General features: G+C 41.3%; 1 protein-coding gene across 1 annotated transcript in view; it reads right to left on the bottom strand.

The window, feature by feature from the left end:
• pex14 (peroxisomal biogenesis factor 14) overlaps window positions 1-23,205 on the bottom strand; it is a 46,273-nt gene extending 23,068 nt beyond the window's left edge. Inside the window, exons 1-3 of the mRNA XM_075476507.1 lie at window positions 22,966-23,205; window positions 20,314-20,364; window positions 3,198-3,282 (exon numbers count right to left, since the gene is read on the bottom strand). Coding sequence (XP_075332622.1) covers window positions 3,198-3,282; window positions 20,314-20,364; window positions 22,966-23,001 — 172 coding nt within the window. The 5' untranslated portion in view covers window positions 23,002-23,205. The remainder of the gene's footprint in view (window positions 1-3,197; window positions 3,283-20,313; window positions 20,365-22,965) is intronic.
• Window positions 23,206-23,606: the final 401 nt, after the last annotated feature.

Below are 23,606 nucleotides of genomic sequence, written 5' to 3'. Positions count from 1 at the left end.
CAGGTATGTTAATAGACAAAAAGCCTACCTGTGTCCCCCTGACCCTTGATCGCCGTCCTTTCACTCAGGGTGAAATCTATTAGCATCACTTATTCAGCTCAGTAACAACCAGGACAGCATAAAAAACAAATAAGTAAAGCCATCATTTATGTCTCACTGACAGAGAAGGCGCTGTGACTCTTTCACATGCTTTATTCACCTGTACTGCAACAATGAATGAGCACTCGGCACTTTACTTTCCCCAAACAAAGTGCATTCAGTTTGGCAATCAAGGAACTGCCGAGTGATGTCAGTGTAGGAGTCCACGGTCAAAGTGACACGTTGAAAGCTGGAAAATGCTGTTGACTTTGTCCTCAGAATTTGATTTTTGTGGTAATTATGTGTGTGTAACTGCTTATTGTCTGGGCTGAATGGTGGAGCCAAAATGGGGCCCACAGCTCTTTAGTTGTTACATCTGTTAATTGTGGAAGACACAGACGGCACGATTCTCTAGATTAGACTGTAGTGCAGTATATTTCACTCAAACCCAATAAAATTTACTTATGCTTGGTTGAGGAACAAGTGAAGCAAAATTGCTTCAAGATTGCTGTATGACAGTTTAAAATGCAATTCATTTACCCACTCCTCTGTCACAGAACAAAAAAACAAAAACATCTCTGGGTTTAAATCTTGATTTATATTACATCAAAGTGACAAAGTTTCCATATTTCAGCCAGTTTATACAACCTCAAGGACTCGAGAAGGGCAGCCAGAAATACTGGACTACATAATTGCCAATTCATATTCTGAAATTGACAGTTAAAGGAAAACAGAAAATCCCGTTTTTCAATGAATATTGAAATAAACCAAGCTATTATTATCTCTTTGGGGGGAAAAAAAGGAGATGTAACCAGAGAGGCTTCCTCCAGTGCAGATTAGGGCACAAACGCACAGGGAAATAATATGCACGACTGAGATTATTGTGTAAAGATTCTGCAACATGCAATCAAAGCGGGCCCTATTTTCCCCTTCATCAGCTGTCCAGCATAAGCACTGGCAGCAAGAGGAATCCAATTTAAATTCCACTCTACCGGGAGATGGTATTGTTTCATTTTATGTGTGCTTTGACATTTCTGGCTGTTAATATAGAGTAAAATCAAGAAGTATTTACATAAATATGACATTAAACTGTATTAGAAATTAAGACTGACACATTTTCTGTGGTGACTGTGGGATGAGGAGGATGATTGAGTTTCCATGTCAAAAGGTGGAGGGGATGATACATGCAGGGTGCAGGAACAGGAAGAGTAGTGGCCTGCTGCTGCCTTCTGCAAAGCCTTCTGTGCTTCACTTTAGACAAAAGAGGAACCAAGCAGTTAGCAATAGTCAAAATAAATATTCTACTGCTAATTTGATTCAATATCTGTATTTTTTTTTTTTTATGGATGGGAAGTGGTCAATTCCAAATGGATCTCTTGTCAATATAAACATGTCGACAAGGCATACAGCACTTTTGAGTACACGAACACGCACTAAAATGCCTCTTGCACTGATGCTTTGTTCTGGATGCAACCAGTAAGTACAGCCGAAAAATAAAGTACAACTCATAATGAGGGCAGGGGAGACTCATCACGAAAAAGAAAAAGCTCAATCACTTCAAGCGATACTGCATAAAGATATCTATCTAAACCATCGAAATCTAATTTTACGCTTACTTTCCGACTTTAAACGACATTTTTGTGAGACAGATAAGTCAGTTTTAAGTGACATAACTTAAAACGGTCTTATTATGAGACAACTTCCTGTAACGCACACACTCAGAAATGTGGCTGTAATTTCGAAATGATCGCGCCGAAGTGAAATCAAAAGGAAAAAAAAAAAGAAAAAAGAAGGACAATCAAATGACATATGAGGTTTTGGTAAAGCTTAAAAGACTTTCCAGGTGCACCGCCGAATGACTGTACCGCACAAGTTTGAGCTACCCAAGAATGCTGCACAGAGCTAGTCAAATATACTTTGTGCTAAGTGTTTCAATGCTCGTATCTATGCTCGCTCACCCTATGATCAATGTCCTCATGCAAATCGAGAGTTCTTGCTTAGATCTACAGGGGAACTGCTTTTCCAAAATAAATCAGCATTAAAGAGTCATACATATTTCATGGAGTTAAAGTGCTGTAAGAGCAAACCATTTTGGATAGTGGAGCTCCACAAATGTTGCGACAAAGCTGAAAGTAAGAAGAAGAAAATGAGGCGCAGCATGACATCATTTGCTGGTGATGAGGAACTGGAAATACCCAACGGTAGATTAGGAACAAGTTGCCACTAATGAGACTAACAGATTAAGACATTTTTAAAGATATCAAGACTCATTACAGCCATGTGAGATGTGCATAGTAGCAGCCGGCAAACATGGATTTGGTTTCAGGTTACCTTCCCCAGTCACAGAGCTTTTAGGCTCACTTTTCACCGTTTGGCTACTCAAATGCTGGAGGCAAAGTCCCTCAGGAGTGTAGAGGTACAGTCCCTTAAGTAGTGAACTGTTTCACAACCAACAAAAATAAAAACTCTCACCACAAAGAGTTTATTTGAGGTGAAGACACACGCTCTCCCCTGTACGTATTGCCACCGCTCAGCCATAGACCTGCAATCCCTGAACGCTGTGTTCAGAGTAATTAAGCTTTCTGCAAGTTTAATGGCTCAAACAATATGCTACAATGTGTTCCAAATATCTGAATAAACCGCAGAAATAAAGTGAGGAGGCAGCAAAAACATCTCAACTTTCCCTGCCTCGAAAACCTCCCTGTATTGTGCCTCAAATTTACGATAACCGTTAAATTAAGTAAAAGGGTTAAAATGCTAGAAGGCGATATTGATAATTCCATTGAAAACTCAGAGGGAGTTTGTCAATATTAATTTTCCTGAACCCAAAGGAGCATCCCAACTGGTGTGTCATTTATTCACAGGGCCTGAATCCCGTTCTCTGAAGCCAAATCGACCCTTTATCAGACCCCCCCGCCCCAGGGCAAAGCGCTATAGCAACCACCTTTGACCCTTACAAAGCAATTTTATCAGAGCGGGGAAACAGTGTCTAGTGTATTACTGGCCAGCATCATGCTGCAAAGAAACACAAATGATCAAGATCATTTTTTGATAAGCACGCATGGTTCAAGGCTTTACTTGCATTTGTAGTCTGTGTTATTCAGGCAGAAGTCGCTCACCTTTTTTCTTCAAGAAGGCTTTTCTGGTGGCCAGTGGGCTCTGACGTACTTTGGGGTTCTGAAGAAATTTTACAGCAGTGGTAATCTGGGAAGAGACAAATCTGATTTTATTCCTCTTAATAACATAATGTGAGTGGAAGGAGATAAGCTGTGCAGGAAAACTGATGCTTTCAGCAGTGCAAACAAAGACTCTACACCTTCCTTAAGAAAAAGGTTCATTATAACTCCAACCGTGCCTTAAAAAAAAATAAAAAAAACTTAAATGGATTGCTTTTATGCCCCCCCACACCCAGCGGTGAGGAAAAAGACCACCTGACCACTTTCCAGCTAAATGTGGAGAATGACCAAATCAGCAGTTATAAAATTAGCCCATCAGGAGTGCCGGACAAATGGAGTATGGAGCTTAATTTGCTATTACCCTCTTAAAGACAAACTTCCATTCTTAAGTGTGCAGAGGAAGAAAATCTATACTTAATGCAGAGGTGATCATTTGTATCTAATAACTTGAGAATCCTAGGCTGAAAACTTCTGTAATTCTTCCAGTTAAAAACCTGCCATGATCAAATCACCCAGCCTGACTGTTGTAATGACTTGAAACGTTAATGCACCAGAACGTTAAATAGCATCAGAACATCAGTAGTTTTAAGTGCACCGCGTTCATCGATTCTATTATGTTTTCCTTCGAGATGCACCTTAATTTTCCACCCAGTATGCATTTCCAAGAATTGGAGGAAGAAAAAGACAGGGGGAAAAAAAACTTCCTCAAATGGCATTAAAACATAAATTTGAAGTGGGCGCCACTTCATGGCGCCTCCTAAAACAGATAAATATGTAAGAACACAGAGAAAGGAGAAACACACTGGAGGGGAGGTTTCGATGACTTATTATCGCACCTGTGGTCCCCGTGATTCAATTGTAAAAGTCATCCCTCTAATAGCTTGAAAGGTTTTGATTACTCTTCTTTTCTCTTAGTGTTGAAAGATACAAAGTGATTGAGCGCCCTGCCAGTGGTAATTCATTTTGGGTAATGCATTGCATATACTATGAACCTGTTTCAATCTGAAAGAATTGCAGATTAAACTTGTCCAAGGGGCAGGAGTGGCAGGAAAGCTGTTTGGGGAAAAAAAAGAAAAAGAAGAAGCTTGGTTTCTGTGACAAACACAGAGCGGAGGAGGCTAATGGCACAGGAATCCTTAAATAATGTTTTAGCTTTCCTTTAGCAGTCCAAAAAAACAGTAACCAGGTAACACGTGTTGTGCCAGAAACACATCCAGTACACGTAGAAAACTGTACATTGTTCGGTTTATGCAGTAATTTTATCAAAAACTACCAGATTCATCCCATGAGACGCTGCCACAATTTATTTAGACACTAATCTACCATTTCACAGAGACATTACCGTGACCTTGATGTACACAAGGGTTAAGCAAGAGGTATGGAATTTCCTGCATCTCGATATGCTGAGGGCTTATTAAAGTCAGCCGCCCGGAACCTTCATTGTGACAACCAGATTAAACCATTTGCCTGGTGAACCCCTCAACTGGTGTTCTGGGCCAAAAGATACATTCAAAACACAGAGGAAAATATCCTTCTGATAACGAGGCTAAATCATTCAGCTCCTGACAAAACTCTCGCTGCATTCGAGCCAAAGACACAACTTGTGGTGAAGACGGAAACCCGAGATAATGAACACGCTAAGATCTAATATTCTAATTTTCATTCCAGTAAACAACGAAACGATGCGGGCGCTGCGAGAGGTAATGACCTAATAGAGCAAGAATCTGCTGAACGAGCAGTCCTTGTTTACATTCCCTTAAAATTTCAGGAGCACAATATTGACAAGAAAATTGTATCAATGTTAACAGGCATAAGTATGATACCTTAGCGAGGACCGCAGCTTGCTCAGCGGCAAACTAATGAGGCAAATGTCCATTTGGTTAAAACTGTAGTGGTGGATCTTCGGGGAGAGGAAAAGTGCACTTCTTAGCAGATGACATAAATGCCTTGCACAAGTTCCATCCAGACATCTCAATCAATTATAACCACATTGCACGGATTTCACTCTTGTTATTGACTTATGGATCACCCCAGTTACAGTGTTGGGTAGCACACAACCGGGCTTTTAGGGGGCTAAGATGGATAACACTACAAGGTACATTTGGGCCAGCAGCACGGATAACTTAATAAATAAGAAAATGAGATGAATATCCTTCTCTCGTAAAAAAAAAAAAAGAAAAAAGAAACTGGTGACTTTTTTGCTTTTAACAACAATTTGTCTCTCTTGTACAGCTTCGTGTAAAGCTCTGACTACTAATGCACCATCGTGGGGCTCCGGGTAAAGAGCAATAATCTTTGCAAACCAGATAACCAATAAAGTGTCAGGTAAAGCCGAAAAAGAGGCGAAAACTCAATCAGAGGAAGAGATAACATTAACCAACACACTTAAAGAGAGTGAACTTGATGAACAGACAAGATTACAGAAATGTTATTGAGTTTGAATTGGGCCAGACTTTGCACTGCACTTGTCTGAAAATTACAACGGCGATACCTCGAATTGTGAGAAATGAGGGTGAAATACGATTATGTTCGAACCGCACGGATGGACGCCTGAGGGAATCCGTGTAACCAGTTGTATATTTTTGCCCTAACTAGCAACAGTGCTTAACTATAACATTACCGCAAGACCTATGGATATTTTGCAGGTGTGCATTATGGGTATTTGGGAGGAGGTGGTGTGAGCAGGCAGGAAATGAGCACTTCTAACAGCAAGGCTAAATATATACATTACATATGTTTTACTTTGACTGGTTCCTGTAACCAATGTTAGTTTCAGTTTGAATTACACAGGCCTCTTCGAAACACCGCTCGTCGAGCATTTACTCTGAACTAAAGCCGCACGAAGGCAAAAAGGAAAAGGAAAAGAAAACGCCGTCTTCAAATCTCTTTCGGATAAACTTCTAAATTAGACCATAACAGACACACAGCGTATAGGACTTATCCAATCTGCTCGGATTTGCAAAGTTTGCATCAACCATAGTGCAACAGACTTACCCACCACATGCCAAAGTTCAAAAGGGTGACACGAACATGCAAAGGACATCACACGTACGGGGCAAATTTGTGGGATCAGTTTCACAGAAAACATGTGCACATTTTGTGTAAAACAATGCCGAGATTTCCATGGCAGGATGGAACAAAAAGTTGGGTTGGGGATACAATGAAGGGGCTAAAAGGAAATCATTAGCAAGTATAGGATTCAGTCTCAGTGTGAATCAATTCATTCCAAATTGCCCTGGCCTGTACATTTGTGGAGAAGTGCCCCTGATATAATAACAGACTGATAGACATGAACAAAAATTGTGTTAGGGTAGTCTCAAATTTCTCCCCCAAACACACGTTTGGAGGACCAAAAGCGAGAGAATGTGAGAGACGGCAAAAAATGAAGCTCTATATTAATTTGGTGCTTTCATGGATGATCTGCTATCAGGGGCAGCCGTCTTAAATGACTTAACACAATACCTCCCTGATATCAGAGCCCTGCCAGAAAGGAATTAAGTTTTAATGCAATTATTGTATTTCCTTTGGTCGCCTGACTGCTTGATGTGGCCAACAGTGCTTTTTAATCTTTTTAAAAGAGCAGCTTTAAATGCCCTTCTAATTGTGACATCTTTCCCGCCTTAATGTGACCTTTAGTGGAGGAAGCAAGGCCTCGTGGGAGCAGCTATAGGGAATTATTGACCCTGAGAGACATCAGGAAGTGAGGTGCCGACCCGAGCATTTAGCGGGCGTTCAGTCGTTCAGACCATGCAGGAGCCTAAACGGCCCTGCAGGAGACAACCCATTCTGAAGACTGCACGAGAACAACCTTTTTGTTTCTGGCTTCGTTGTCTCTCGTCTTTAGTTTTCTGCAGCGCTTTTACAGAAGAGCTAATGTGGGTAAATCAAATAAACAACCATTACCGAAACTCGACTTCAGCCTCAGCAAAATCTGATAAAGAAGAACTGGTGAAATGTGGGGGGTTTTTTGTTTGTTTTTTCTCCTCTCTCTGGCGAGCTGCAAGCTTACCAAGCACAGCTTTTACATCTGTACAGTAAGCACATGGGTAAACACAACAAGTTTATGTTCTGTGTATTATACTCCGCAGATGTGGTCAATCTTTATCGAACGGCCCCAACTTTTGAGATTTAAAGGTCGAAGTCAACATTTCAGTGGATGAAAACGGGGTCATGGAAAACTTCATTGACATTTGCTATGCAAAGGTTTAAAAATAACATACAACGTTGTATCAGTGTCAGAGCCATGGGCAAGGCGACAAACATGACATCAAAAGCGCATTATGCAATTTTTTGCGAAAGGGGGGCTGGTGGACGGAAATCTAGCTTTTTTTTCAAGACCACTGCGCATGCAGACCAAACTTTCCATTCAGCAGCATTTCCCTGTCGCAGTTCTGTCATCGCAAACATGGAAAAGTTGAGTGGGCTCAGTGGTGAGAAACACACAGAGCCCAACGCATTTGGTCCAGTGAGGACACCGTTAAAAGCGTAGAAAATGTGCAGAGAACAGAATGAAAAACACAAAACACGGTATTAGGGCGATCAAGGAAAAGTGGATTTGTTCTTAGAAAGATTTAAGCGACCTTTACAACAGAACTCGTCATTGGATTTCTCCACTTCGTTTGCATTGCAAATTCTAGTTGTGATACGTAAAAAAAAAAAAAGAACAAAAGGGTATTCACTACAATTTTTTTCCCCTTAAAGTTAATCAAAAAGCCTTTCTGCGTGGCATGAAGAAATGATTTTATTCTACCAACGAGTGAAGCAGAAAAACAAAGCGATGCACTTATTTTGAAGACAAACATGTGGCACCTAACCCGCTCAAAACTCAACCCAACCCAAGTCTGACATTTCTTAATGTGCAGCTGTCAGTGGTGCTGCCTGGGGTTGCCCTTGCTAAACTAGCGAGACAGATGACTGTTTAGATAAGGACATCCCCAGTGGTGCCCTGAGAGCACAGTGAGTCCTCATGACTGAAGAGGAGCAACTCTGCCAGCGACGCCTCTCTTTCATCCGGTTGGGACCAAAAAAAATATATACTTTTAAAGCGCACATATTCGTTTTCTTTTTTAATTCAGGTAAAAGGCCCTGAGTCTGGAGCTGCTCTGAGAGATGAGGGTCATCAGAGATTAACCCATGGCACTTTAGCAGCGGGGGTGCAAGAAGGGAGTCGCAGTCAAGCACAACAAACTACTTAGCTACCACAAAACATTCCAGCCTCTTCTCAGCTGCAATCCAGTAATGGATACTTCCTCAGCTCCTCGATTGGTCAAAATGTTTTCATAGAATAATTTAATTCAGAAACACATTTACAAAGCAGGAGTGATCAATTTTAATTAGTTGATTTTTTTTTCTTTCATTCGCATAGAATTTAATGTACTACCATCGATCTCTTTTGTTCTTTAATGCAGTGCCTCTTTCCTGTAATATGAAGCTTTTCTCTTTTTTTTTTCCTTTTCTCTTGCAAGAAGTTCTGCTTGCTTTTTCTTTTTTTTTTTTTTTAGTAAGGACGAATTAAGAATTTCAGAACATAAGAGCGCTCATCGCGATACTTCATATCATTGGAGCGTGTTTTTTTTAGTCTGGTTTGAAAATGCATCCTGCAAGTTTTTGCTCAGAAAGGAGACGTCAAATCTACTATAAACTGTTCTAAGATACAATAACAGACATAGAACTGTGTATAAACTTATTCATTTTAATTTTCCTAGACGAATAAACCCTTACTTCACAAAAAAAAAGCTGTAGTGGGCTTATTTTGATTACAACATGGGCCTTTTAACAGTCACCTTGATAGTTTTAAATCAAATCTTGATGATTTGAAGGCGACACGAATGGTGTGAAAGTTGTTCAAATGAACAGACAGCAATTTTACAAAATGTGTGCCTCAGCGTATTAGTTGCTCACTGGATGTATTCCAATTTTATTCAATCTCAAGAATGTGACCAAGAATGTACATTCTGGAAAAATAAGTTTTCATAAATGAGCCAAATGTCTATTTATTTTTCTGAAAATATGAAAGGGTGCTACAGCTGGTTATGGTAATCTGAAAGGCACAAAGTCTTTTTTTTTTTTTTTTTTTTTAAACTGCCACTGCCCTGTGTGTTGTCCCTCTTATCATCAAGGCCCGCCGGCCTTTCACATCCAATTAGTTGATTGAGGCAAAATGCAAGCGGCACCAGCAGCAAACAACGTGAAGCTTGTGTCCGAGCGACACGCCACAGAAGTTGTGTTGCGGTGTCAGGAGAAGAGCTTCCTCCGTCAAGAGCAACTTACAGTGACAAGCCTATCCTCCTCTGTTGATTCAAACTGCTCCTCTCAGTGAGGAAGCACCCACCCACAGAGACACACGCACACACACACCCTGAATGCACACAGAAAACGCAAGTTGAGTTGAACCACATCGATAGGCAAATAAAGTAGAGAGGTGGGGTGAGGATGCAGCAGGTTGGCATCGCTTTTGTGTGCAGCCTTGCCGGCCTGCCAAATTGACTAATAAAACTAAAATGGAGAGGCCAGGAACAATAGAGCGAAAGGTGTCCTTTTTATTGATCAAATTATTCCGTCTTGGGTACACAGGACCATCGGATGAGACTACGCTCACAGAGACAACTCGACAGATTGTGACATTCTAGTGACATTGTAATCGTGTGTCAACTCTTCTCCAGTCAATAGGCTCAATGCACTAATCATGTGTCTTGGATCAGCAATTTCATGGTCTTCAAAGGAGGCCAGGAATTGGTGGCATGACCCTCCATACAGGGTGAAACCCTCTTTGCTCAGCGAGCGCCACAGAGAGAAGGAGAGGGGAAGGATGGTGTTCAGGGAGAAGGGAGCAGTGCCAGAGAAGATGAACATCGCCATCTACTGGCCGGGGGTGGGACAAGGTGGTGGCAAGTTGGGGGAGGAAAGCCTGGCAGTTTACCCTTGCGGCCCGTCTTTCACTGAGACCTGTCAGAAACATTTAGACACACTTGCCAAGACAATGGGCCACACATCTACAGTGGCAGACAAGTCAGAAGGAAATCGCCATCAAATATGGGAGGAAACTTAACGCAGCAGAGCCTTACTTTTTTTTTTTTTTTGGAGAAGGGAAGCAAGCAGGAGTCTGTAACGGATCACACTAAGTGACAAAGAAAAATGTTGGCTAAATCTCTTTTTCTGGAGGCGTTCAACGACCACTAACCGTCGAGCCTCGAGAGTGGGATAATCATACAAAGAGAATGGTGCTGACAGCATTAAAAAAATAAATTTGAGAAAAGGGTCGGAGATGAAGCACAAAGACAGCTCATCAGATGAAATAACAATAATTCATTTCAGCCTCAATAAACCTGTTGGGTCACACTTTAAATAATTCATTGAGGACAAAGTCTATGTGAAAAAAGGATGTTTAACATTTGGTTCATACGCCCCACCTTAACATAAACCGCCTTTTCAGAGAAGTGAGGACAGAATGTTCAGGTTTTGCCACATGACTGCCTGATGCAGACTGCAGCCACATATGACTGTGTGAATACTTTCAAAAGGATCTTTCAAAGAAAGTCACGAGAGTCAAAACCCATTGGACAGAAACAGCAGAACGAGAGAAAATGAGTAATCGGAGAGGAATGCCGCACGTAACAGCTGCGCAGCGCCCATACTTTTTGTGACTACGTGACATTCGGCGGCAGTGGTCGAAGATCGGGCTTTAACACCCATCTTCGCGGGACACTAAATCATGAGGTGGCGGGGGGGCAAAATACATATTTCACCAGCTTCCTCCAAAAGATTGAGGAGAGGACACAACCCACGGTGAACCACTATAATGTCACACAGGGTGGCGTGTTACAGCAAAGGGGCTGAGTTGGCAAGCAGCTCAGCAGCAGACGCACACCTGTTCTGACATTTTCTGTCAACCTTGACACAGAAAACACATGACAATGCCACTCCATGCTCTTCAAAAGTACAGGATATTTTGTGAAGCCCCTTCACTTCTCCTTTTCTCATCCCCATGATAAAACCACTTTCCACACACTTCCAGAGCCATGACGTAGTACTACGGCAGTAAGGAGGGAGAGAGAGGCAGGAGATAGTTTCTAGTCTTTTAGGATGAGACATACAAATACCTAACAGGCAGTCTTATTTTGGGTCAACCAAAGACTGCAGGCGACTGCCTGCGCTGGCAGACTCACACAAAAGGATTGCAAGCCACCGATACCTCACATTAAATCCCAGAGTCCACAGTAAACACAATCTGGAGTTGACAGAGTGGCCTCATCCTCTCCTCTATATATATCATCTCCTTCTCACCCTTTCTTTTGAAGTTCGTGGACAGAGCTACAACGCACCCATCTATCTACTATTTTAATCAAAGAGAAAGCAAAGTACCGCTGCCAGGAGAGCGGCGCAGGAAAACAAATGCAATCTTCCTGTTAATCACTGCATTAACAAGAACTCAGCAGTCTTGACACACGTGTCAAGTGAGGGGAGCCACCAGGTGTTGGATAATTGTCAGTTGTGCCAGTGGCTACAGTGGGTTCCACTGCTGGCCTACACTTGTGCCCCACCTTAATGATAGCTTTGAAAGTCTTTATTTTGCTGAGAGAGCACCGAGACAAAAAGAAGTCTTGGCCTCGACATTTTGCATGCTGCCTGGAGCGGACTAAGGATGAGGGCACGGACGGACCGTTGCGATCGGTGTGGAGCGAAGTACAGCTCAGGTTTTCAGATGCATGTGGAAAGTGTAATCCAATTGAAGGAGGGGGGGTGAGTTAAAAGCAATTTCAAGGCAACTATTCTGAGAAACATGCCCATGCATTGACTTTCTGGCAGGCAAATTTATTTTAAAAAGAGACAGCAGAGTAGCCAGACAAATTACTTGCCAGAACAGAAACTTGTCAGAAATGATTCACATGTTCCTTTCATACAGTACAAAACTGCAGGTGAAGATGATGTCAGGGCGAAAGCTTTAGTTTACTGGCAACACTCTTCAGGAGCGCAGGCCTTAAGCCGGGCTGAGCAGAGCGAAACAGTTTTCCTTAAGTACAGTTTTTTTTTTTTTTTTCAAAGATAATCCATTTCAGTTTGTGTACTCTGTCGCTTTCATTTTAGCCTCGAGAGTAACACGCTATCTCTCTTTTTTTTTCAGATTCCCCAGATAAAGCCACAATCTCAGGGTGCCACACACTGAGCTGAAATCCCATTAGCATTTTGCTTTCATTATTTTTAATCAAACCCAGAAAAACTGACACATATTAATTAATATCCATTACCAGCTTCTTTTTTTCTTTTTTTTTTTTTATGCCCCTCTCCCAGAGAAGACGTTCGGGGGGAAAAGAAGCAATTAACTTAACAAAATAATCAAAAAAATTGTTACAGAAATCTCTGATAAATGTCATGCGAGGTCCCGTCTAAATGTAAGAAGTGTAATACATTCTTGCTGTCATATTCCATTAAACTGCTATTACAGTCTTGATAGAACTATTAGTCACTACATTATTAATATCATTAATGTATTTACATTTTTGGTGTACAAGCCTGCTTTCATGCCATAATTTATGAAGGCAACTTCAGATTTGTTACAACGTTCTCCATCTAGGCTCTTTTGTGTTTATTATTGATTGTGAAAACAGCCAAAATCCCAAATCTAATACCCTCCTGCCCTCCCCCCTATACCCCTTAATGTATTGGAGTGGGCTGTTTACATTAAAGGACTGGAATAAAGTGCATTTACATCTGAGGCATAAGTTCATAATTTACATTCCAACATTTATTAGAGGTGACAAATGTGCATTTGGTCCTCTCATTCTTTTCCACAATGCAGCACTCATTCAATCCATATAAATTACAGCTGGGCTATGGAGTGCAAGAGCAAATTATTTTATTATATGCATGCATGTATGACTCTATAGGGGGTTACTAAGACAAACAGGGAATTACTTGATTAGGCCAACTGTGGTTAACAAAGAAAGAAATATGAGACTGAGTGTCAGGCCAATCAAACTTTAGCATAAATGTTTGGCTCCCAGTCAAAAAAAAATTGAAAATACACAGATCTAAGTGTAGAAGCTTCAGATTGCTGTATTCCTTTGGTTCACTGTACTACTCTTTTATAAAAGTATATATGGCTCTTTTAAGTAGTGCTGCTCCAAAAGCTTATCCTTTGTTGGCACTCACATTATTCAATTAAAAGAAACTTGCCTAAAAGGCAGTATTATATTACATAATTAGACAGGGCAGCATTTTCAGAAGAGTAGTTACAAATGCACTGAGGGGATCCCTGCATTTGAACAAATATCTGGCGCTGTAGGGGAGCTTGCCGACAAATTAACAGCTAATAACTTACTGGGAAGCCAGATAAAAAGAGAAAAAAAAAATGTTCCCCAAAGTGTCAATTACAAAATAATTTTTCCTCTGATTTCCACACTTGCGAAAGCGTTATGTGCTGAAAGGCAATTCGGTGCGAGTCAAAATTGCATGTTGTTCATTTATTCCTTTTTTTTTCTTCTCTTTTATTTTTTTTCATTTCTTCGCGCCGGACTCGTTCTGTGAGAAAAAAAACGATTCAGCCTCAGCAGCAGGACTGTTGAGGATGGCTCTGAAAGAATTAGCACACGGCTCCCTTATGACAACCCAAGCTGGTCTGAGAAGAGACAGACAGACACACAGGTGCAGGGACAGGGGAAATGAAGGGGGATTCAATCAAATTCGTGTTCATTAAAATCAGAGGACATCACAAAAATTAGAAAGATGCTGACAAATCAAAGGGTCTCAGTACCTGAATTACCATAGTCATTTACTTATTAAAGCCAGGATGCTTCCTGTCAATCAAGAGCCATCACATTCCCCATTTGCGGCGGAAAGCCACCGTAATTGCTTCTCATACTAATCAACGCAACTTGTGTAATTATGCCTTGAAAGTGACATTGGAGGCTGAGAGCGATGTGAGTAGTCTTGACAGCGGAGACATCTCAGATTCATCGGGAGATTTCTAGCCTCGCTGCAAGGAGACAAGCCACTCTCAGGCCAAGTTACTCACTCGAGCAGTTTACAACCATAAACACAAAGAAAAGACGATAAATCAAGCTGAAGTAATTACAAAGCAGAATGGAGAGTAAAAAGGAAGCTTAGCTCAATAAGACCACTTTCCCAAGTATATTGAGGCAAAATGACTACGCTGTAATTAAACCGGGTCGTATTTCTATCATTTCTTAAGTAAACATATTGTGACAGTTCGCTAAATTGTGGGAGAATAGGAAATTACAGCTCTGTTACCAAGTCGTTTACATTAATCTACGTGCTGCAACAAAAACCCTACAAATAAAGTCCTAAGCATTCATTAAAGTTTATTGAATTCAGCTTAATCACAGACTTTACGTTTGTCTCCAGAATGAACTTTGCGTAAAACTAGCTTCAACATTCCTCCGAGCACTGCGGAGCTATCCAAACCATATTCCCAGGCTGCATCTGTCACTCGTCACACTGCGGCCCATCCCGGAAGGTCAGAGTGAGGTCAAAGTACTGCAACAAATCACGGGCCGCGGGCTACGACAGCAAATCTGTTTGAAAGATCTGGATTATTGACACAATGACAGCTGTTGGATTTTAAGGCCTTTTCGATGCTTTGATAAAAATAAAAAAAAACAACAACAACAAAAAAACAACAACAAAATTGCTGTTGTATGGGCTGGCAACGCAGATCAAGTCCAGCTGAACACACAAGGCAGAAACCACAAAATGAAAATAATTCATAAAAAGGGTTGGACTCATCTGGGCTCATCCTTTTCAAAGAGGTGGGTGGAACCATTGCTTGAAAAAAAAAAAAAGAAAAAAGTCGACAACATCAAAAAGAAGTCTACTGATAATTCTGGCACGCTATGAGTGGAATAAACTTAATGATTTCATCGGCAAAACAGAAACAAAGACGAAAGATTTATGGCTCGTAAAAAAAAAAAAAAGTTCAAAGGACAGAAAAACCAAAATCCCTGTCTGTGTCATTCCCCGCTCATGACCTCCAAACTTCAGCACATGTTGAAGACAAAGCGATAAAAGTGCTCTTATGTGGCCAAATATGAGCAAAACAAGTACAGTCACTGACACAGAAAACGGAGGCTTTTACAGGAAAACGCCTGTGTGATTCACCCCTGCGTTCAACTCTAATGAGTCAAAAAGTGTGACCTGCACTTAAACAAGAAGTCACAGCCAGAAGCTGTAAACTCATTTTCCCCATCCAAGCCAGCAACGTCGGCAGGACCTGGAAGATGTGCTCCGAGCATGCACGATAAATCTGACGTGAAATCATAATCATAAAAGCAATTAGCTGACCCTGCGCCACTCGTCCTTGGACATGACAGTGAGAATTCATACAGAGTCCTCTAAGGAGGCTGGCTGCCGGGTTGGGCGAGGAGGGGAAAAAGTGCAACACAGCAACAATAAAATGGAGGGCCCTTCCTGTGTCATTAACCACTGAAACAAACAGCGCATGATGCACAATAAGTACTGTGAAACAGAGAATTGAGCTTTTATGCATTACAAAGGGAAAACGTTACCACGGCCGCCCGAAACAAACTGTGGTGAGCAGATGTTTTTTATTTTGTAAACTACATGCATCAGTAGCCCGATGAAGCTAAGTCACTCTCATACATTACTCCCCTCATCATTAGCCCTGCACTTTAATGCGCTGTTCAGATAGCACTCAGTAACGACGCAACTTATTCAAAGTCAGACGACAAAAATAGGAAAATTGATGCTTCCCACACGTGCATATGATCAGTGCCGTTTACAGTTCAACGTGACGAGACACAGAATGGGTTCATCGGATCGATGCGACGCCGTCTTTTAAGGAACACGCCAGAATTGGAGAAATCTCTGCTCTCACAGCCTCGCCTGCAGACACATGCACACAGTTTCTCACCATCACTTCCCACTCTGTAATTGCAGCCAGGCCGAACTAGTGGCTGCCACCTAGTGACCGTCTTCCTCAATAATCATGAAATATCTCTGTGGCGCGCGCCCCCACTCGGACCATAACTCTCCTTTACTGCAGACAGCTCCAATAAAGGATTACAATTACAATTAAAGTAATGAGCAAAGAGGAAAAAAGGAAAATCTCAGTGAGGGTTCCCTTGACTAACTAAATGGTAGCCTAGTTTCTTGACAGAATGGAGTTACCATACCAGACTCATTACTGGCTCTCATTTCTTACTCTGCCCCAATAATTAATTTGGAGCACGTTGAAACCTGAAGTTCTCAAAAATTAAAACAATGGCTTTAAACGTGATGAATGTGAAATGAATTGGTGAATTTTCAGATGCAGCCCTTGTTACGTATATTTTTTGCTTTATGGCGTCTTTAGTGATTTTGGGTTTGTTCTGTTTTAGGAGGAAGAAACCGTAAAAGAAAACAGGATAAACCGCAGTAAAGATGTCTTTCATATACACATGTTCCACGAGGAAACTCGCTGTGGAGAAAAAAAAAAGAACTGAGCCGAGACCCGAGAGTAACCTTCGACTTCCTGGTTTCGCCACTGTTACATTTGTGTGACACCCACGTGGAAGTAAAGAAGAAAAAAAAAAAATCTTTGAAAGCCAACATGTGAACAACATCTGTGTCCCTCCGACTCATGGGCCTCGAAAAAAAAAAAAAAAAGAGTCATCAGGGCAAGAGAGGGGAAATGAGGAGAAAAGGAGCCAGAGAATTACAAAAGGGAAACAGTAGCTGCAGCGGTGCCTTCGGGCCTTAGGCCACACCAGTTACTGTTGGCATGGCTTCTGCTAACACGCCAGCTCCGCCAAAACTCCTGAACTCAACACGATCTTCTTCTATTCCCCCTCGATAGTAACATGGCTATATTGTAGCAGAGGGGCTACGGAAATTTGAAGACTGCTGAGCCAAAACAGATCACTTCAAAGTGGCTTATTTAACGCTTGCTAAATTTTTCATCACAGTCGCTTAATATCCTGGGGAAGCAGGGCTTTTGAAGTTGCTGTGAGACCGGGGATGTTCTTCTTACAATTCTTTTTCTCCTCCCTCTGCTGTACTAAAATCCCCAAACCTAAACACATAACACACACCCGGTTCACACCATCTATGCCTACATGCACACGCTGACTGTGCAAGTGGTACAGATTCGCCTCCCGCACACATAAACCACACGCCCGCATGTCCACAAATAAAAACACAGTTATTCATTCGGGGCCTGTATCTTTTTTTTTTTTTTTTCTCTTCAGGGTCCAGAGAGTCAATAACAGGCTTATAGCCACCAAGGATACCCAAAAGTATAACGGGCTCTATTTGGTGAGGTGGGAACTGTCCCGCAGATCGACTGCACACCCACACGACCCGTCACACACACACGGTGCAAGGCAAAAGTTTTCAATTGGAGGCTTTATTTTGCCTCGTTTGCACTGAATATACAGAGTAAACTTTTCCTGGAGACTAAACGATGTCGGCACAGTTGTGTGAAAGTGAAAAAAAATATCACAATCTTATTTCCACTACGGCTAAGGTAATTAATCCACTTTTAACTGGCAAAATAATTAGCTGAACACTGAATAAGCAGTAATGACAAACATTTTTAACTGAAACTATATATATATATATATATATATATATATATATATATATATATATATATATATATATATATATATATATATATATATATATATATAGAAAGAGAGAGAGAGAGAGAGAGAGAGAGAGTGTGTGTGTGTGTATATGGTGCATTTTCATATACCCATCATAAAAAGTATCAACCCATTAAGACTGGATGTAACATCCTTACTCCTTCCCTAAAAGCCTGATGCCACCTGAGCTTGTTTTATATTATGACACCATTATCATGGCATTAAACTACTTCTATTTTCCTTTCTTAATGCAGGTGAATAATTCTTAATAAAGATGTGAGAATTCTCCAGTAATTGTCATTTCGTGTCTACCAAGCTCTCAGAAAAAGGTGCGGTTCTGAGGCCGCAGACCTCGGCGTTCCTGTGAGTAACACCTGCAGCGATCTCAGCAGCGGAGTTTTTAAATTTCTCCTTCCAAGTTCGAACGAGAATTTTAAGCACGGACGACGGTGCCGGTCGACCTATCGGCAGGCTCCACTGTAATCTAAACTATGGTTTTTGAGCGCGATGAAATACGTTCAATTAAAATTAGTTAAAAATAAATATTAGTTAAAAATATTCTATTGAAAAAATACAAATTTAAACTGCTTCAACTAGTCCAGTCTCACGTCAAAATACGCTGCTGTGTTACTGGATATCATGCAACAATATCACCTATTTTTTCCCCCTTTATTTTCACTGAATGAAATTATGTATAAATCCTCCTAAACGTCTGACAACTTGAAACCTGGAGAGTGATTGAGGGAGATCACTCTAGTGAGCGAGCACCGAAACTATGGAAATACCAGCAATAGACTGGGAGGGGTAATGGCCATGGCATGGGTGAGCGAAAGGTGGACGGGTGGGGGTGTGGGGCTGGGTAGATGGAGAGAGCCGAGGTGAAAGCGAGCAAACAGCAGCGCCAGAGGCAACAGCAGCGGCTGGCGGCGACTGGTACACCAGTCAGCCGTGGAACACACACTCACACACTCTAAGTGCAGGTCCAGAGCTGCCCCTCTGGGTTGTGTGGTGGCAGAGGCTTTGGCACTGGCCCCTGAGCTGGGCCCTTTCTGCCACCGAGGAGAGCCCACGCTGCGTACTGCGCCAGGGCCGGCTGATCTGGGCGAGGTGAGTCAGAACCTGTTAACATGACTGGTGTCCTCAGTCTGACACACTGGCTTGTTTTAACATGGCCATGTGCACATGAATGTTATACAAATGTGTGTGTGCGTGTATGTGTGTATAAATGTGTGCGTGTGTGCGTGCATGCGTGTGCATGTGTGCTCTCTTTCTCTAGTCCCTCCCAACCCTGCCAGCACTCTCTTTCCTCTCATCCAGATAAAATCCTTTCAGACACAAATTTCAATTATTCACCTCATCCAAATAATGCCATGTGACAAGAATTATCCCTACTGTAATAATCCACTTAACTGGGAAAGAGCAGCTCATCAAAAAGAGAAAAGAGAAAAGGGGTTGGAAGTGAGGGTGGTGGTGGTGGGACTTGTCAGCCGGTCTCGAATCAGGACCCTTGTAACAAGAATTTCTTCCCTTTTTGAGGAGGCAGTCTTCAAGCTCACTGGGATGATGAAATTGAAGTAAATTGAAAGAAAGCCTGGGAGAATGCTCCCACAATCAATAAACCCAGGATTAAATTAGCCTTGGCATGAAGGGATGATGGGGGGAAGATGAAGAGTGAATGGTGGTGAATGACATTGAGACATGCAGGCTGAGCAATGCAGCACATCTCTAACCTGGATGCTGTGCCCATACAAGGACAGTGAATGTACCTGGGATGTATTCCACCCATTTAGCTATAAAACAACTCTATAAACACTTCCTTCTACGGGCCATTGAAGACTCTTCTTTAACCAACAACAGATCAAAAACAAAAACATTCTTTAGACCCATTATTGGCAGACCAAATCAAAATGTTCCCAAATGAAGGACAACAAAGACACGTCGTCAACGTTTTTCATGCTATACGTGATTAAAGCGACTGCTGCTGTTAAAATAGACCTTTCTCAATCTATTTTCCTGTCCAAAGACAAGGAACATAAAGTACACTCTCATTACGGCTCAGGGAAATCAGCGTGCTGCTAAAGTGACTGTCCGCTAATTGGAAATCTTTTACACTCGCTGTCCCTAGGGAATGTGTAATATCATCCGATTAGCCAAATAAAAGTTGCCAAAGCTAAAGGATAAAACAATGTTAACGTTACGCTGCGTTCTGCCGGAAATCATGGAACAAATACAACAGACATTGATTTCACAGGCAAGCAAACAACAACAGCAAACAAACTTCAACTTTTTTGGGGAAAGAAAATAATAATAATAATTGGATTACTTAATATGCAATAATGTGACGGTGTCATTTGATCCAGCACACTAACTCTGTCTAATCTAAACTTTAATTCCTTGTTGCTTCTTCGTCCATAACCTCACACAAATAAATTGATTTGTATGAAATTCGAAATCCTTACTAGTGCTTCCCTGGGCCGAGCTGCTCCATCATCTCCAGGTGGAAGGCCAGGCTGCAGAGATAAACAAACACTTGTATTAGAGGGCCATCTACTGGAGGACAGAGGGAGTGCTGGTTTCGAAGTTACCGACTAAAAAGATTCAAACTTGCACATATTTAACACGATACATCTGAACTCCGCGCTGACCACTGCAGCAAAAAATAGAAGACAACATCATCTTTGTCACTTGATCGTCCCTGGGAGTTTCTTGATTGTGCTGAATGCATTTAATATCTAGTTGTGGATGAAATAAAGATTGTATATTTGAACTACATCTATCTAGCCTTGTCCTTTGTTCCCATCCTGTGTCGTATAACTCAAACCTGGTTGCATATACATATTTGTAGATACAATTATTCTTACATGTTGGGACTCCATTTTCATTACTTTATACAGTATGTTAGAATGTATTCAAGTTACAATCACAAAACTGATAGTTGCTTACAGTGAAGACTCGCAAATGCGCATACAGGAGGAATGATTTAGGGAATGGCCTTTCAACACCTGAAACCTTATTAGGGAATTAGAATAACTGTTTCTTGGACAGGCACTGACTATTCCTTTATAATTTCTTCTTGAGTTAAGCAGGTAAAGGGAGTTGATTCCAAGCGTGACATCTGCACTTGGGAGTTGTTTCTGTGAAAGTACAATATTTGGTCAAATTGTCTCACAATGCCAGAGAAACTGGTACAAAGTACATAAACTGTCACATTATGAGGGAGCAGAAACACAGTAGCGAGTTTGGTGAAATAAAAAAAAAATAGAAAAGAAAGGACATCCACAGAAAAGCCTGGTTGTAAATGATTGCTTGAGTCATTCACGATAGGGAGAAAAAATATCCCTCTCAACATCTAGCCAAGAGAAAACTATCCCTCGTGATTATACAGCGGTTTCACTGCAAGGTGCAAACTGTACATAAGGTGTCCATAAAGCCTCGAGAACAGAAAGGCCAGACAAGTCTTTGCCAAAAAAAAGAAAAACACGTTAAAAAGCCGGACCAATTCTGCAACAGCATTAGGCCGATGAGACAAAGATTAATTTCTACCTGAATTATTGGAAGGAGAAAGCACCAGAAAGCTTGGAAGCATGTCATGATCTGAATTAAACACCACCTTTAAAACACTCGGAAGTGATGTAATGGGCATGTACGGCACCCAATGGCACTGAAAGTGTAGTCTGGTGTTTTGTGGTGATATGATGGAAGCAGCTGACTGCACTGAAGGATACAGATATACAGGTTGCTAATCCCCCCCCCCAATATTGAGTAGTTCTCAAATTGTACAAAGTAAATGGTAAACCAAAGTAAATTAGGTCTGTTTGTTTCCCTTTTCAAACGAGCCCTTTTCATGGAAACACCAAAAGAACTCAACAACCTGCTTCAAGTGATGGCGGACCAGAATGGTTTCATTACGTAAATCCTGTTGAATTGGTTCTGGATAAACAGGACAAGACGTGAAAAGCAAAGCGACGAAAAAGCGCAGTAACATTTGTGCACTTCATCCCAACACTTTAGCCGCACAGCACATGAGAACCTTGCTGTCGCTGCAGTGTCAACATGCGGAATATCGATATCACAAAGACACTTTGACTTGTAATAAGACATCACAGGTCTGTGACTGAGGGCTGCGACCCACTCAGAGGAAGTTTTTCCACACTAACTGCAATGTACAGTCACAGAGGTGGAATGCAGCCCTCATTTATAAAAAAAAAATAAATAAAACCTGCGATTAGGGTCATATATCAAGCATGTTTACTTATTGGAAACATATTATATATTGCATGTTTTACTAATGCTGTACACCCCAAAGTAACACAAATCAATGTAAATACATGCAAAAGCTGCATATACTGGGGTTCTCTGAAGCTGTTGAGGTGCTATATCTGTTGTCCATATAGTACGTGATAAATTTCTGAATCACTGTTTGAAGTACAAGAACTTTACCACTTCATTTTTTTCCAGTTTCATGAGTCTCTTGGTTTAGTTGGCATACACTATATCGAAACACTTCACTTCTCTGCTGTTCATGTTCCATTCTGAGTATCTTTGGTAAATGTGCTTGCTGAAAGTAACATAACTGTAATTGCAGAGGCAAAGTAATGAACAGAAACTGATGAGAAGTATGAGACCCCTTACTATTAACATTTATTGTCTTGGATGTTTGTAACCATCTGAGGAACGACTGTGTTAGCATAAGACGGGGTCCAAACCACATGCCCTGTGGCTTTCAGTGACCTTTCAACTCCACAATCTCACCAACTGCCCATGACAAGACAGACAAGGCTAAGTGGTCAAATGGAAAACTTAGCAACACTTGGCCATGACAAATAACTAGCCAACTAAGTAAACAAGTTACGTTATTTGCAGCGAGGAATGGTGAAAACACATCTTTTTGTGTTCACTTCTCAGCAAAAGCCTGTGTGAGAGGCAACTTTTGAAACGTAACCTAGTTAGCATGCTAACTAGCAAACAAGCTACCACTCGTTAGCTGAGTAGTTATAAGAGAAATCGCTGAATATGTGGACCGTTAAAAGCCACTGAATATCAATACACTAGAAGGATCCAAAGTTTTATCTGCACATCAAGATGTAAATGTCTTGGAGGCATAGAGAGACCTGTGTTGGTGGATCAGGTTGGTCGGTGGATGCCATCTTCCTATCCCTTGATAGCTCGAGTGAGCCACTTTCGATTGCTTTTCCTGGAACACGCTTAGTTACTACAAACAGCAGCGTTGAAATGATAGAAATAATTAAAAAACCGGGCTCCTGTGTAAAGGCCCAACACTAAGCTTACCTAAAACTACAACTAGATAGAGAGTGACACGAAATAACAACAACAAATTAAGATAGTTTCGCAGTTTTTTGTATACAGTAAAGGATCTTGCACAAATTTGGCGAAAATTGGTGACACCTAGTGATAACTGTACATATCCTATGTAGATATATGTAGATATCCTATGTGTGTTTATCTCGTTTTGGTCATTGATTGGATTTGTTATTTTACATCTGTGCATATTTTGTATTTCGTATACTTATTTTGCATCTAGCCATTCTGTGTCTCTTGGTGGTCGCTTTACATCGTTTTAAAGTCGATTTGCATCCTATTTTGATTTTGTTTGATTTTGCGGTGCTTTCTGTGTTATATCTCAAGACCAGGAGGAGTCCTTGGCCCTGAGGCCTGTCCCTGGCAGGGTCGATCTGTAACCTGGAGCATAGTTTAACGCCGACAGTAACAAAACTTTATAACAAATGTAACT

This window comes from Odontesthes bonariensis, chromosome 10, assembly GCF_027942865.1.
Source record: "Odontesthes bonariensis isolate fOdoBon6 chromosome 10, fOdoBon6.hap1, whole genome shotgun sequence".
Lineage (NCBI taxonomy): Eukaryota > Metazoa > Chordata > Actinopteri > Atheriniformes > Atherinopsidae > Odontesthes > Odontesthes bonariensis.
Note: the sequence above shows the minus strand (reverse complement) of the source record. Positions and strands in the feature narration are given on the sequence as shown.